The 16375-nt window shown below is 32.8% G+C and overlaps 3 protein-coding genes across 7 annotated transcripts; 2 read left to right on the top strand and 1 right to left on the bottom strand.

Moving 5' to 3' along the window:
* Nucleotides 1-1320: 1320 nt before the first annotated feature.
* LOC107434308 (uncharacterized) lies at nucleotides 1321-4721 on the top strand. The gene is made up of 6 exons (XM_016045761.4): nucleotides 1321-1863; nucleotides 3035-3146; nucleotides 3231-3402; nucleotides 3509-3690; nucleotides 4092-4236; nucleotides 4431-4721. Exons 1-5 carry the CDS (start codon nucleotides 1442-1444, stop codon nucleotides 4215-4217), a joined length of 1014 nt encoding a protein of 337 aa, XP_015901247.2. The 5' UTR covers nucleotides 1321-1441; the 3' UTR covers nucleotides 4218-4236; nucleotides 4431-4721.
* A 155-nt stretch (nucleotides 4722-4876) lies between these two features.
* Nucleotides 4877-6276, top strand: LOC107434321 (putative lipid-transfer protein DIR1). The gene is made up of 2 exons (XM_016045773.4): nucleotides 4877-5899; nucleotides 6114-6276. Exons 1-2 carry the CDS (start codon nucleotides 5587-5589, stop codon nucleotides 6119-6121), a joined length of 321 nt encoding a protein of 106 aa, XP_015901259.1. The 5' UTR covers nucleotides 4877-5586; the 3' UTR covers nucleotides 6122-6276.
* A 326-nt stretch (nucleotides 6277-6602) lies between these two features.
* On the bottom strand, nucleotides 6603-11063 carry LOC107434318 (sodium/hydrogen exchanger 4). Of its 5 annotated transcripts, XM_016045771.4 has the most exons (14): nucleotides 10730-11063; nucleotides 10470-10588; nucleotides 10239-10336; nucleotides 10057-10116; nucleotides 9898-9944; nucleotides 9611-9805; nucleotides 9349-9395; nucleotides 9159-9225; nucleotides 8686-8786; nucleotides 8482-8583; nucleotides 7764-7908; nucleotides 7591-7653; nucleotides 7394-7477; nucleotides 6603-7186 (listed from the first exon to the last, which is right to left on the bottom strand). In XM_016045771.4, exons 1-14 carry the CDS (start codon nucleotides 10892-10894, stop codon nucleotides 6905-6907), a joined length of 1575 nt encoding a protein of 524 aa, XP_015901257.3. In that variant the 5' UTR covers nucleotides 10895-11063; the 3' UTR covers nucleotides 6603-6904. The 5 variants fall into 5 exon arrangements, with proteins under 5 accessions (XP_015901257.3, XP_048336824.2, XP_048336817.2 ...); XM_048480867.2 differs by having other exon boundaries at nucleotides 7764-7803; nucleotides 9159-9395; XM_048480860.2 differs by having other exon boundaries at nucleotides 9159-9395.
* Between the last annotated feature and the right edge of the window lie 5312 nt (nucleotides 11064-16375).

Genomic DNA, 16375 nt, shown 5'->3' on the forward strand with positions numbered 1-16375 from the left:
GCACGACATCCTCATATATATTAGAACACCAAAAAAAGAAAAAAAGAAAAAAAAGCACTTTTTTCTCATGTTTATTTAGAAGATAATATAAAATTAAGTTTGACAATAGTTGTATACTTTTGAGTGAGCAAAAGTTACACATTTACTCTAAAAATTTATAAATAGGACTCGTTCAAAACTAGAATTACACTTTGCAAAATCCAAATCCAAATCCAAAATGTTGAGATTATAAAGAATTTAGATTGACAAGATGCTTATCTAACAGGAGAAGATATATTGGCACTTTGATGTACTATGTTTCTTTTCGTGCATATTATGTTTCTTTTTGTGCATATTAGGTAGAATTGTTTTGATCAAATGTCATTATCTTTGTTTACAGATTATGAGAACCAAAATAATAAATAAAAAAAATGAAAGTGCTTTTCTTTTTTTTGGAGAGAAGGAATTGGTTCAGAGAAATAAATCTGAAGAAGTTTTTGTAAATAAATAAATACAAATCTGAAGAAGTTATTGGGTTGGATGGTGCATCAACTGCTTCAAGTCAATCTTCTTGCTTGCATTTACTAAACTTGTGCTCTAACTGCTGGCCATGCTATTTAATTAGGAAAAAAAAAAAAAAAATTCATAGGCCATGCCGAAATCATACTGGGTAATAATTTCGTTCCAAATTCATAACCAAAAATGTTGTCTAGTCCAATTAGGTGAAGATTAACAATTCCAGTTCAATATAATTATGTGAATTTGAAAGAAGCAATTAATTTGCAACCCCAAATGGATTATTAGACTCAAAATGTGTTCCATTTCAATTTTTGTCATCTAGAAAAGCAAATCTATATAATTTTTAAGATGTAAAAAGTAGTATAAAAATACATAACCGTAATGGTTGAAAAGTATGGATTTTCTCTGATTTCAACAATATTTTAACCATATTTGAAAAATATGGTTATTTTAACAATAACCACTGGGATATTTAGGATCCGAATCATGGTCAGACGGGTAGATATTTTCAAACGGATTGAGACCAGCTGTAAGATCATCCCCAAATTTACAGTTTAGTTTGTTTATAAAATAAAATAGGAAATTGTGAAGGACATGTCAATCAATAATTGGTCCTTGAGGAAGCCACCGCAAGTAAAGAGTCACCCAATACATTTCGTGACCAGCAAGGCATCTACTCATAGTACTTGGCAAGATCCAATTGGGCATTGCCGAATCCCAATCTCACAGTCATTTGAAATCTTCTTCGGAGGTCTGTACTGTCATTTCAAGTTCGAAACAAAGAGAGAGAAAGAGAGATAAGCTCAAAACAAAGAGAGAGAGAGAGAGAGAGGGATATAGAGAGAGAAAGGGGCTCAAAGAGAGAGAAAGAGAGAAGCAGAGGTAGATAGAGATTAGAGAGAGAGAGAGAGAGAGAGAGAGACAGTTAAAAGTCGGTTAGTATATGAAAGCAGAGAGGGGGGAAGAAGAAGAAGAAATGGTTACAGACCAAGAAATCTTGCAGGGCTTGCAATCCCTAATCCGCGAATCCTCTTCGAACCCTAATGGCTTAAACACGCTAAGCGACGTCGTTCAGCAGCTGGAATCGAAGCTCGGGGTCGACCTCTCCCACAAGTCCGACTTCATACGGGCCCAGATCCAACTCCTTTTCCGATCCCACCCCCCTCAACCCCACCCCCACCAGCTCCATCATCATCAACACCCACAACATTCTCACCCCAAAGACCATTTTGCCCCCCATCAAAACCCTAATTTCCACCACCCAACCCCTTCCGCCTTCCAGACCTTCTCTTCCCAGCCCCCTCCGCCTAAACCCGAAGCTGCTGCCTCCGTCGCCGTTGCGCCCTCTGAGCCGCCCAAGGACAGGTTTCTGTGTTTTCCTTCTGGTTGATATCTTTCGGTTTATTTATTTATTTATTATTTATGTTTTTTCGTGCTTGGTTGCCGAGAAAATTCGACTGGAAGAAAGAATGTTGAAAGGGTTTCGGTTACTGCGTCGTGTTCTGTTTTTTCCGATCTTACAGGGTAATGTAGACTGAAAGGAAATGGTACTTGGTTTGTCAATTAGGGTTTTGGGAAGTAAGGGTTGAGTTGTTTGAAAGTAGGGTTTTAGGAAATTTGAAATCTTGCCCGCTTTTTCCTTACGAAGACTTTTCTGTGTCCCCCCCCCCCCCCCCCCCCAAAAAAAAAATATTTTAAGAAAAAAAAAAAAAACAGTTCTTTTATGCTATCATTTGTAGTATTAACAAATTTACTGTAGCTCTCTGTTTGGCAGTGGTGAAAATTGAGGTACAGGACTGCCAATTGAAAATTTGAGATTATCATTTTTAAAAATGTTTTTAAAAAAAATGCTATTTTTAATTATTGATTTTGCCCAGTAGATTTTGAACGATGTAACCTGTCAATTTCGTATATAGTTCCTTTCCTTTGTCTATTTTCATCGTACATTGGAGTGGTTTGTACGTAATTAATTTGGTTTAACTGTAGGAATGGTGTAGTCAACCTTTCGACTTTATCTTACCATTAACTTTAGGGTAACAATTCAATTTTGTCTTGTTTTGAATTGCAAGCAAATTGTAGGGCAGGAAACATACTGGATGTAGATGAACTAGTTACTGTTCTCATGGAAAGCTTTCCCTAATCGTAAACCAGTCCAGTTGCGCCCCTGCTATTGATTCAGGGTCTTACGCTTATTTTACCTTAGTTTCATTTTGGTTTGGCCACATGTTGCATCTTAAAAAGTCTTTGTTTGCAGAAACCCATTTGGAATGGTTTCTCACAGCATTCTTATCCTCAAAAGCAAAGCTGTTTCTAATAATTTTCTTGCTAGTTAAGATTTTTCTGATGTACATTGGAGATGTTTTAGACCAATTTTCCTTTTTAATGGTCAATGAAATATACATCCCGTCTCAATGAGTTAATTACGCTTAAGATTTTGGATATCTAGATCTTACATGTCATACCTGTTTCATCCTGAAAGTATGTAGTTTGATGTTTTGACTATTTTTTGTAATACTTTTTGTCATTTTTAATCCAGCACTCAAACAAAACCTAAGAAAAGAGGTGGCCCAGGGGGTCTAAACAAACTCTGTGGTGTATCCCCTGAACTTCAGACCATCGTTGGCCAACCAGCTCTTCCAAGGACTGAGGTTCAGACTTGTTTATTTGTGGTTTTATTCAGCTGTTTAACGTCTTCTATGGGTTTTTCTAATTTTGCTTGCTGTTGGATTTAGATTGTGAAGCAGCTATGGGCTTACATAAGGAAGAACAATCTCCAAGATCCTAGTAACAAAAGGAAGATAATTTGCAACGATGAGCTGCGATTGGTGTTTGAGACAGATTGTACTGACATGTTCAAGATGAACAAGTTGCTTGCCAAACATATTATACCTCTTGAACCTACAAGTATGTACTTGGTGTAGTTCTTTATGCATCCTCGTATATAGGAGCGTACATGCATCTGTTTAGAGTTTATGCCTTAACTAAGGACTTCTTGTTTTGGTGCTCTCAGAGCAGGCAGCTCCTAAAAGGCGTAAGGTAGATGTAGAGGCTGAAACTAAAAGCACTGAATCTGGTCCTTCTGTGATTATATCTGAAGCACTTGCTAATTTTTTTGGTGTTGGTGAAAGGGAGATGCTTCAATCAGAAGTTTTAAGACGTGTCTGGGAGTATATAAAAGTCAATCACCTGGAGGTAGGAAACAAATTATCTCTAGAAAAATAAGAAACGGTGCAGTTCAGCTCTGTTTTGAGACAATGTGCTTGTGTGAAGTTGAAATTTTATGCAGTCCCCTTTTCTCTGTGTAGTTATCTTTTTAAGTTTCATGGCTGTGATTCAAGTGAATTCCGTTGTATGCTTACAAAATTTTATTTTTCTTTTGGTATGTATAGCGGAGAGTGGTCCGATACTATTTTATTCTTTTCATGTTACTCAATATATTATTTTCTTGTAGAGGCATGGCAAATTGCTGCTGGATGAAGCCGCATTAGCAATCGATAGATCTATTAAGTCTACTATGATTTATAGCTTGAGTTTAGCATTTGGAACAACTTATTAACTGTTTTCTCTTTTATCTATGTAAATACTTCTTTAAGGATCCTCTAAACCAGATGGCTATACTATGCGATGCAAAGCTGCAGGAACTCTTCGGTTGTCAGAGCATCTCTGCCTTGGGAATACCTGAGGTGTTGGCCCGCCATCATATATTCAGAAGACCATGATGGCTGGTCATGGATGCCGGTAAGAAACCAAATGAAAATGCACTCATTCTGTTTCTCATAGGCTACACATCTGTGTTACGCTGATGCATTTCCAATGCATTCATTCTTGGATAATGATGGTTCGTTCTTTTCTGTTTGCATCAAGTAACTCTTTGCATGGATTTTTAGTACTCCCATCCACCAAAATTGATGGAATGTTGGTTTTGCTTGCAGTTGCAGATCGGGTACATTAAATGACAACATTTTAATGCACAGTCTATGGAAGAAGTTGATATGGAACTTGTATTTATGTAAAGACCATGACCTACCTCATGGCTGATCTTATTTTGTAGTTGGGGCCATGATCCTATGGTTCTGGTTTAACTGACTTGGCATTTTAGGTTAGAATGACCCTTGGGAGTTTCTAACACCTGTAAAAATGGCAGACAGTAGAAAAGAAAAAAATATTATGTAAGATGTTAGCTTTATTTGCAGGCATGAATCAGAATGATGTTTATTTGTTCAGTGTTACTGATCTGCAGCTTACAGTTTTCCGCCAGGTGGCGGAAGGCTAAGGCCCCTGCCTAGGACCCATTTTTAAAAAGGGTTGCCCAAAAACATTTTCATTATTAAATATTGTGATTTTGTGTATTAATTCATATTAAAAATTTAATTTTATATATAAAAAATTCTTTTTATAACATAAACTTTTAAGTGCACTCTTGTAGTATGTTATCTTTTTTTTTTAAAAAAAAAAAATCAAAATAATGAGCAGAATTAGATTAAAATAAGGTATAAATTCAGAATTCTCTCTGTTTGTGAATATTTTATTGTTATTTTTATTTAATATAAAATATCAAACTTTCAAAGTAATTTCAGTTGTTTTTTTGATTTGATGACTATAATTTAACAGTGTCCTAAACAAAAAAATAAAAAAATGAATAGGATATAGATTAATGTGAACAGAAGACTTTTTTTTTTTTCTTTGGTAATAAGCAGAAAACTGTTCTTAGAGAGAGAGAGAGAGAAAAAAAAATTGTCATTTTAGCGGTTCAGGGTGAGCATGGTAAGAGAACTCCAAAAAGTCTTCGGCCATTCCTGTTATTGCTTCTTGACTGGAAAACAACATGCCTTTTGCTTTATAAAAACAAACAAATTTCTAGTAGAAGGTAATCGTTTCTAGTGGTACAAGTTAGCACTCTTTTCTACCCAGCACCTAGAAATTAAGAAGACTTACCTCCTATCCACGAACTGGGTTTACGTGACATACCTAAAACTCTGCAAAAGATATTAAAATATTCTGTCTAGCTCTCCTATAAATCGACGATACCCAGAAGCAAAAACCATGGTGGTCTTTGAATTTTGAATAGCCAACAAAGTAGCAGAACAAATGGGGAGGACTGGAGGCAAAGTTTTGGTGGTGCACTGTCTGATGAGAGCAGTGCTGTTTACTTCGCTGCTTTGTGGAGGCAGTCCAATAACCTTTTGCAACATTGACACAAACCAGCTAAACGACTGCCTCCCAGCGGTGAGAGGCATGTCACCTCCACCACCAACACAGAACTGTTGTGATGTGATTCACCAAGCCTACTTGCCCTGCCTCTGCTCATACTTGCCTGTCCTCCCTATGTTTGGGATTGACCCAGTATCCGCTGTGGCATTGCCTAACAAATGTGGCCTGGAAACACCACGGGAATGCCATGGTAAGCCTTAAAAGTTTTGTAGCTCCTCGTTGCTATAAATGTCCAGTGATCTTGAGATGCATAGACAATCATGCTGTATCTTGAGTGCATGAGTTTTTGGTTTTTATGCAAGTTTTTAAGGTTATGGCATATCAATATCTATATCTATATATATATATATATATATATGTACCTATATTATAGGTCTCTAACCATTCATTTTCCTCCTTTGCAGTGCCTTGATAGCGGTTTCAGGTTGCTTTGAATAATGGCCGTGTTGTATTTTCCCTGTATTTTCAATGTTGCTTTCTCTTGTTAGATCGTAAATTTTAATATTTGTCCTGAAAACGTGGTGCCATATATTCAACATGCACCTGTTCTTGCGTTGGATTTCCTTATACTTTGAAGATTGAGTTTGCTTTATTTTGCTTTAACATCTTATTATGAGAATTATTAGTTGATAAAGGCAATGAAATTGTTCTTATTAACTATCTGCTAGCAGATCTCAGCACTCGTGCGCTTATGCATGAAACTCAGTAACCTCCCTTTCAAACACTATCAAAAGGTCCTAAGACATTAAAAATGAGGATTTGGATCAACTAGCAGGCCATAAAAACCAAAAAAGAGAAAACCGATTAAGGAGATGCAAACAATAATGCATTTTGGAAAATTTTGGACGGGAGCATTTTTTTTCCATTTTACCACAATATACATAGACTATTCCTCATCTTAACAATTCTTATTATTCAGCCTCCACGATTCATTTTGTTAAAAGATTGAAGCTATACAACAAACATTTGGAACCCAGATAGTGAATTCAGAAAACAAAATGTTACAATATCCAATCCCATCTGAGAAAATATTCATGTTCTTGAGATCATTTGAATCCCATGACATATGGAGCACTTCCCAAAAAGTTTAAAACCATTTATCGCTTTCATCATTTTACTTGAGTGTGTTCGTCACCTTGCAGTATTTTCCATTTTTTTTTTTTTCCCGAGTACACACTGCTTCAGGGTCATTCACTTAACGTGAAGAACTACTGCTGATTGGCCCTCCAAATATAGGTCTCATGTAAGCATCATCAAACCGTCTCCAGTAGTAATGAATTGTATAAACAGGCCTTTCTATCAGCATGGATAAACTATCTTTTGCTCGAAGGATGTTGGTTGTAGCAGATTCTTCAAAGGAGAGCAAAGGCAGGTTCATATCTTCTTTAAGGATCTTTGACTCTTCACGGCTGAGGTTGTTAGGTGCAGAGTTGGGAAGCAGATAACTTATAAGTGGTTTGGTTAAAAAACCAAACACCTAGTATAAAAGGTCGGTCACTCAGTCAATCATATCAATTGCCAAATGATCATATAATTTACTAGTTGGTAATCATATGCGACACTCCATTTACTTGAAGAACAATTAACAATTTGCAGGGGAAATAAGGTGAAATGGATTAAGTTTTGCAATATTCTAAAATAAAAAATAACTGCGAAACATATTAAAGAAATAGTTATGACATACCACTGTACTGAAAAGGACAACAATGATGGTGTTCGTAATCATCACAGCGTCGGTTGGATCCATGGTAACACCAGAAAATGTGTACTTCAAAAGCCAAGAGAATTTCAATTGAGCATGCATTATACTCCAATCAGTAGGACGATTAATCCTACGGGCTTGTATGATTCTTGATTCTTAGTAATGAAAAAAGCACACACCTGTTTAAATGCCAGAGCAATGGAGACAGCTCCTCTCATAAGTCCAGCCCACCATATGATTACCTAGAAAGGATAGCTTGTCAAAAATCACTGACCTCAATAAAGAGCCTGATGTTGCTTTTCCCATTGTAGGCATAGAAAGATTATGATTTGTAAGATGTGGGAACACTGACCTGGTGTCTGAATGTGATTTTATATGTTCTGTCAGCACGCCTATTCATGTAATTGGACAAAGCAGATAAAGGGAATACGAACGCAGCACGTCCAAGAGACATAAGTAAAATTATTGTAGCATAAATGGCAACTGAAGTTCCAAAACTGAAACCAAGAAATTTTTTTTGAGAAACAGACCACAGAAGTTACAGAGATGCTAGACGTTTCAGCGATACAATGGAAACATGGTTAGCATTCTTGACATTTTCCATTATATATGCAGAGCAATCGAATTAAACTAATATCAATTGCTAGCATTGATATGTGAATTAGAATTCAATGATATGACTAAAACAACTCTAGATTTAAAAGCAAACTAATCTTCCCAATCATCCCTGCTAGCTGCAAGGGAAGCAAATATGAGCTTGAGATTTTTCTTGAGTAGACCCTTATTTCATAATAAGCCAATGACCCTTTTATTTATTTAGCATGTATATGTTTTGCATAGCATAAAAATCAAAGAAAATCAATTCCAGCTGAAGAAAAGTTTCATCAAGCGAGTTTTAGTTTGGTTAAAAATTAGCCTCAGAGCTGTGAAAGGAATGCATGCAAACTAGAACCCCAAATTTTTGTATGGAGGATCCAAAATACTAGATAGATATATATATATATATATTTTTTTTTTCCTAACTTTCTGAAATATAACTGTGAGTTGTATCATTGACAAAGACAATATACCTTAACTTACTAATCCGCCACTTCTCAATGTCAAGAGCATCCATTCCCACATAAAGAAATATGAACGTCTCAGCTACAAATGACATCATCGCAAATAAATACCTAAAGATGAGGCAAGAGCAACAAACAATATTATAAGAATTTTTTTTTTATCATATAATGAAGAAATTTTCTAAACTCCTACAAAGATCTACAAATACATGCCTGGTTGTGATTCTAGAACTATCAGTTACATTATGCCATGCATAGTGGGACATGACAATTCCACAGAAGAAAACAGTGAGTATTCCACTCAGTTCAAACAGCTGCACAAGAGAACTTTGATAGATGAATGATCAGTGAGGAATAATAATTAATAAGCATCTGAAATTTATTACCATACAATATGAATGCACAAAAGTACCAGGAATTCACTAAATTATCACAGAAAACCTGTGCACCAGTATGTCAATATGTAGTAAATCTTCATATATGAAAGGACACAAATTAAATGAAGTAAAGGAATAATAATTAATAAGCATCTGAAATTTATTACCATACAATATGAATGCACAAAAGTACCAGGAATTCACTAAATTATCACAGAAAACCTGTGCACCAGTATGTCAATATGTAGTAAATCTTCATATATGAAAGGACACAAATTAAATGAACTTCAAGTACAACTTGTTAATTACCTCAGCCAACATGTATGATAGATAAGCCATTAAAACCATCAGTGCAATTTCACGAATGCTTGCATGTCTGTAAGCAAATTGAAAAATCAGATTCCAATGGATACCAAATTTAACTGAAACAGTTTGACTATAACCTGATATTTCCCACAAAACTATCTTGCTTCGAGTGAAACACATAAAGGTTACTTGCCTCCCAAAGTACAGGGTTTTAAGGGCATATGCCGTCAAAAGTCCAGCCTGCAAGATAATAGGAACTGGTCAGGACGAAAATGTCCTACCCGTGCTTAGAGCCAGAAGAGAATGCATACAAATCTGGACACATAGTTATTATCTCCTACCAATATATTTATCTAAAAACTAAATATTGGCTAATGAACATTTTGATCTTATGTTAAAAGCAGATCATCTATCCTATAGTTTACTCTCACACATAACAGCAAATTCAAACTTACAGTGACTCCAAGAGCAGTGCTCGTTGAAAACAAGTATAAAAAATCTACAATGAGACGAAGACCGGCTTTGCTATTAAGTTTAGTAACGTCGATCTTTTGAATTGCATTGAACAGAACAACCGTCGTTGCATCATTGACCACTCCTTCGCCAAAGACTAAACTGTATAGCAAAGGAGTTTCGTCTTGGTGGAGAACCTGCATTACATATAAAGGTATAACAACTCGGAACATGTAACTGTTAAACTAGCAGAAAGTCAATCAAAGAGAATATTTTTCACTTAATCAACCTGCAATGTGCAGACCGTATCGGTTGCTGAGAATATTGTCCCCAAAACTGAACCAAAACGAGTTGTTAATGGTCTATAGTATATACATACAACTAAAAGTTGTATTAAATAAATAGCAATTTTTGCATATTCGACCATACAAATTATAGGACATCTCACCAAGATAATCTCTTGCAGTCAGACCATGGAATTTCAACCTAGGAAATAACCACCAGCTGCCTAGGCCATAGGAGAAATTTATGAGAGGATTACATTAGTAATCAAGTAGAACCAGCAAAGAATAGCTGGGCAAAATTTAGTATTAAGTAATGCATTGGAGTAAGTAATTACAGTATTATTACCAGATGTTATGATTAATGAAGAAATGAAAACTCCAACAACCCCAAAGAGCATGATCGTTAAGAAGTTATGGAAGAACTGTTTCTTCTTGACTTGAAATCTGAGTTGTGATCATATGCAAGGGTGAGAAAAATAGGTAAGAAAATTGCATAACGAAGAAGTCCAATATTGAAGCAAACCAACCCAAACCCAATTCAGCAAAAATATGTTTTGACAAGGAGGGCTGACCTTACCCGGCATTGAAAATAATTGGTGGAAGAAGGTATATGAAGAACAATTCTTCATTGAAGGTGAGAATGTGAGAACTTTTCCACTTGCTCAGAATCAAGATCACAGTTCCAGTTATGCTTCCCTGTTTAATTAGTATACATAAGCATATTTTTGTTCACATGCAAATAACAATCCAAAAATCCGAAGCAAAACCATTGAAAACAAAGACAAACCCAGTAAAGAAAGAAAATGAAGGAGTAGTGCTTTAAATAAATTGAATTACAATGAAAATGGCAGTGATGGATTCGTTAACCCATTGATTCTCTTGAAGCAAATGACCGATAACTATGCAGAGACAGAGAACCGCAACGAACAGAGTGATTGGTATGACCAACTGGGCATGTTCACCTGCCACGTTCTCTGTCAACTCAGACACTACCACCGCCATTAATGCCTCTTCTGCTTGATAATGAATATAGAGCTCCTTCAATCACAATGAGTGCGGTCTCATACGGCTCTGCAATATATACTCTACAACAACAAAACTATGCATACGTCCTCTTCAAATTTTGCCAAAACCCACACAGTCCAAATCTACCTACGTCAACACAAAACTCTGTTCTCTCTCTCTCTATCTCTCTCTCTCTATCTCTCTCTCTCTCTCTCTCTCTCTCTCTCTCTCTGCTAACTGCGAGTTGAGTGTTTGCAGTGGTGGCTGACACGTATGAGAAAATGGATGGGAGAATAACACGTGTTGGTCTCCACGTCATCACGGAGGCCAGGATTTGTATAAATGATTGGGGGCTCCATTACTCCTTCATCTTTGTAACTTGGTGGTCTTAAGATTGAAAATTTGGGCCAGTTCTTCCAAAATACAACACCTTAAGTGAGGATTCTATTTACACCACTATTTGAACAATATACACATAAAGAAGAACCCAAACTCAGATCAGGGCAGGTAAACCCAAACCCAAATGAGCTTCTACCTCTATTTATTTTATTTTATTTCATTTTATTTTGGGATTAAATTCCAAATGAGCTTTTTATTTTTTAAGGTAAATAAAAAATTGTTGGAGGGTTAGAGATTGGCATAACTTTGTAATCCATAGTGGTAGATACATCCACTTCGACCTGGTCAATATGTGTATATCTTCAACAAATTTTACAGATATGATTGCGCTTCCGATCCAGATGACGGTGAATTCAAACTTTTACTTTCTTAATCAAAGTCGAAGCCATTATCAAATCCAAATGAGCTTTGATTAGCCTAAAAATAAAGATTTTTTGTATTTTATATTTTAGAAGATTTTAATCCGTGTACGACAGCTTAATGGTAAAAATTATTATTTACTCAGTCAACGAGCAAAGTTGAAAGCAATTCAACCCCAATATGAAAAATAAGACAGAAATTTTTTGTCCTTTCTTTTTCAATTTTTTGTCCTTTCTTTTTCCTTTTGTTTCCCTTTGATTATGATGGGCTTAAGCATTAAGGATTAGAGGGCCCTCGGGAGTGCCACCATATAGGCCAGAAGGTCAAGGTCTTAATGGAGGCCACAAGACCACAAGCGAGATATTACCCACCAAAAAAACATAATAATAATAATAAATAAATAAATAAATAGTTAAATTTTAAAAATTAATAAAATATATTTTTGGTGGAGAAGAAAGTAATTCTCAATGTTGAAAATAGGCTTATTTAAGTTTTGGGTTTGATACACCGTATACAATGACAGGAATTATGTAATGACAATTAGGAGAGGCCACATTATGTAGGGATGTCAATGGGATGGAGCGGGGTCGGTTTTTAAAATTCCATTTCCGTTTCTACGGGGAATTTTACATCCCATCCCCGTGATTTTCTCTGTTTCTTTAGGTGCTGGGTAGGATCGGAGATTTTGCGGGACGGGGCCGGGGCGGGACGGTTTTCCCCATTTTGTTTTTTAATTGATATATTTTTTTAGAAATTTATATAAAAAAATTATTTTATGATTAAAATATAAAGAAAATGACTATAATGCAATAAAAATATAATAAAATACATCAAGGAATAAATTTACAATTATAATAAAATACATATTTAAAAAAATAAATGAAAAGAAAAGAAGAAAATGATTTTACATAAATGAAATTTTGTAAAAAAAAAATAATAAATATATATATATATATATATATATATATATATATATATATATATATATATATATATATATATATATATATATATATATATATATATATATATATATCGGGGTGGGTTCGGGGCGGGGTTATTATTCCTCGTCCCCGACTCGGTTTTTAGGCACTTGTCCCGAGTCCGCCCCGCATCCCCAAATTTTCGGGGAAAAACGGGGCGGTGCACTGCGGGTATCAGACCGTGCGGGGCAAATTGCCATCCCTAACATTATGTAATACAATGACGTTTTTATTTTTTATTTTTATTTTTACTTTTTTTAGTTTTGGACATTTATAATATATATATATATATATATATAACATTATTTTATTTTATATTTTAACCAGCCCAACTATTAGATTTTTATTAATAAATTGAATAGGTTTATTTCTTTATTTTCCTCTAATTCTATTTTTTTTTTGGAATAATATGATTTCAATATTTTGACAATGATTTGATATTCACAATAAATACATTAAAAAATAACCATAGTTCTCCCTTGATGCAAAAGAGAAAAGGAAAATTATTTTAGATTTTTTAATGAAGAATTGGAAACTCTATGATTAAACAACATAAAATAGTAATTAAATAAATAATATCTATACATTATACTTTTTTGTTTAATTATATAATTATTTGTTACTAACTAATTGTGTTCATTGTAATTGTAAATGGTCATTATTTTTAAAATTGTAATTGTAGATGTTCACTTTTAAATTTTGTAATTAATAAGTATTATATTGTATTTAAAAAAAAAGTATTATATATTTTTGAAATAAAAAAGTATCATGTTGTATATAAAATTTAAATTATATTTATAAGTAGGATCATAAAGAAGTAAGAGATGAAAAAAAGAAAAAGATAAGTAGGAAAAAAATATATTGAAACTACGAAAAAGTACAACAAAGAAAAAACTGTAAAACTGAATTTGGGATGTGTGGGAGTAAAATTATGAAGAGAGGGAGACAAATGTTCAATTTTGGCAATCCAATAAAAAAATATTAAAAAAAATGGGGTGACCTTGTGCCCCAGGCCTATTAGAGTCCTCTTATGATCAAGAAGATAATTTAGGAGTTCGTATTTGATCTAAAGTTTAATAGATTTAAAATGAAATTCTACAGACTCTATAAAAATTTAAAAAAATTCAATGAAATCTTTGGAATTAAGGCTACATTTCATATTAACAAATTTTTTCACAATTTCACTGTTAAATTCATTTAAAATCCATTAAAATCTATCATTTTTAAATTTTTTATAAAATCAATGATTTTTTAAATACCATTATATTTTAAAAGAATTCTACAAAGTCTTAATTGAATACACATGCATTTTAATGGATTTTTATAAAATTCATTAAAATTTAAATTGAATATTATTGGACTTGTATAAACTCTTTTAAAATTTAAATCGAATACCTCCAAATTTTTAAACCTTAATCCTTCAAACTCTATAACGAATATGCCTCCTTACTATAAATAATAAAAAAGTTTATGCATTGTATTAATTAGATTGTTTTAATTAACCATTTTTTTTTTATATTTTTTGCATTTTGCTATGCACACATGTTAACATTTTAGAGCATCCCAAATGACTTTTTAAATATGTTATGCTCTTTGTTTTAAAGAGACAATACTAAAAAAAAATTTTCAATTGACTATTTATTTTGACTTTTTAATATAAAAAATTGGCTTGGCTCTCTATAGAAAGCCAAAACCACTTTTTATTTCAATATTATATAAATTAATTAAATATAGTATATATTTTTATGCCACTATTATAATATTTAAAAGATAGATAACTCATATAAAATAGAGATGCTACAAGTAAAACAATAAATATTTATAAAAAATTAAAAATAAAGAGCAATAATAGAGAATTTTATTGGAAAATATTTTTAAATTTTACTGGTTATCTCAAAATATATCCTATATTATAGAAAATATATTTTTTTACTTTAAAAAGTCATTTAAAAATACTCTTATAATTATTTTGTTAGAATTTTTTTTTTTAAAAAAGAAAAAAAATGATTTCAATATATCGACTAAAATGATAATGCTCTTAGTATAGCCCAAGTCCTATTTTAAGTGATGCTTTAAGTTGACACAAAATAAAATAAAATAAAGTGACTCTTTAATTGCCTATAATATTAGTGGTTCTAAGTATTGGAACTCCGAATTGTTCTGAGGTATTAAGTATTGCAACGCCGAAATATATTGTGAGAGAAAACTAATTAACACACCATCATACTTAATAAGAAGCACAAAGTAATGCAACAAATGTTATTTATAAAAAAAAAAAAAAAAAAAAAAAAAAAAAGATCCAAAGAGGAAGAATCTGTATTTATTTAATTTATTCCAGCCATAAAAACTCTGACATGTAAGAATATCCTCATGATTCTAATTCACACAACAAACGCAAGCATTGCGCTCTCTGTTACAAAGAGAAGGTGCATGGCATTGAGGATAACATTTGACTTCTTTACAGTCATCGTCAGAGTGACACCATGAAAAATGGTCTCGAAACCTCATTTTCACAGTCTGAAGCCTTATGACATTGGCTGCTTGTTGGCTCAATGCCTCCTATCTTTAAACAAATATAATTTTTTATGCTATATAAAAATCAATTCATATATATAATTGGAGATATTATAAAAAATTTATAATGTTTAAAAATTTAGAAATAAATATTTATTTTAACAATATACAAACTATATCAGTTTCATATTTATTTTAAATATTATCATTAAAGATGCTTTAATATCTAAAATGAATATCAAACTAATCTGGTTTAGACATTATAAATGAATATCAAACTAATTTAGTTTAAACATTATCTATTTAGTAATTTTGTTTTGAAAAATCAATATTTGTTAAAAAAAATAATAAAAAATATAATTAGTAACAATAAATAATATATATATATATATATATTATATTAAAAAATAATTTTAAAATTAACTATATATTTATATCATTAAAATTTAAATAATATTAATTTCTATAATAATATTACAAAACTTTTTGAAGAATAGATTATGCTAAACCAATATGGTAGGCTTGCCAAAAATTGAAAACCATATTGGCATTTGCCAAATTGCTCATTACCCATGTTGTGGCCCCCACACTAGCTATCATCCGATTGAAGGTATGATCAGCATCTTAAAAAATCTACTCTATTTTTGGGAGGATTAACTTTCTTTTCTCACAAAATGGACCCATTTTTGCTTCGTTACCTCCTTACCTTCTCATCAGCTCAGCTTCGCTTCTTTCTGGCTCGAGCTAGTTGACCTGTTTATTACCAAACTTGACACACTACCGCATAACTCATAGTTGTGGCCAGCTCAATTTAATACATTTTGTTCATTTTCTTTTTATGAGGCAAAAAATTTGATGCATCTCAAATAACAAACTGTTTTTTTTGTAGTATGAAATCATTGAATAAGAATACTATTTTTTTTTCTTTTTATAGAAATAAGAAGATTAATTTTGAGTAGGTATTTTGGTAACCAAGCAATAAATAATGACATCGTTACCTTATTAGCTAAAATAAGTATTATATTGTTTTATGAGCTGGGATAAATTTCAAATTAAACTCTAATAAATAGTTCATGACTATAACTAAGCAATTTTTTTCTTTCTGCACGATAAATGTTTAATATGAAGAAAAATATAGTAAAAAAAAATTAACAACAAAAATGATTTTACTTGATTTGTTTAAATATTGACCTACATCCATAACATATCAAATCCAGCCGAT

The sequence above is a fragment of the Ziziphus jujuba genome, chromosome 1, assembly GCF_031755915.1.
Source record: "Ziziphus jujuba cultivar Dongzao chromosome 1, ASM3175591v1".
Taxonomy (NCBI): Eukaryota; Viridiplantae; Streptophyta; class Magnoliopsida; order Rosales; family Rhamnaceae; genus Ziziphus; species Ziziphus jujuba.

Bases quoted from the DNA above. Each gene is read 5' to 3' on its own strand.
- LOC107434321 (XM_016045773.4), top strand. From the start codon at position 5,587: ATGGGGAGGACTGGAGGCAAAGTTTTGGTGGTGCACTGTCTGATGAGA.
- LOC107434318 (XM_048480860.2), bottom strand. From the start codon at position 10,894: ATGGCGGTGGTAGTGTCTGAGTTGACAGAGAACGTGGCAGGTGAACAT. The intron at 8,787-9,158 runs GTAATTAACAAG...TCTCTTGTGCAG, and splicing joins TATCATACATGTTGGCTGAG to CTGTTTGAACTGAGTGGAAT. The intron at 7,654-7,763 runs GTCAGTGTTCCC...TATCCTTTCTAG, and splicing joins AAATCACATTCAGACACCAG to GTAATCATATGGTGGGCTGG.
- LOC107434308 (XM_016045761.4), top strand. From the start codon at position 1,442: ATGAAAGCAGAGAGGGGGGAAGAAGAAGAAGAAATGGTTACAGACCAA. The intron at 3,147-3,230 runs GTTCAGACTTGT...TGTTGGATTTAG, and splicing joins CAGCTCTTCCAAGGACTGAG to ATTGTGAAGCAGCTATGGGC. The intron at 3,691-4,091 runs GTAGGAAACAAA...TACTTCTTTAAG, and splicing joins TAAAAGTCAATCACCTGGAG to GATCCTCTAAACCAGATGGC.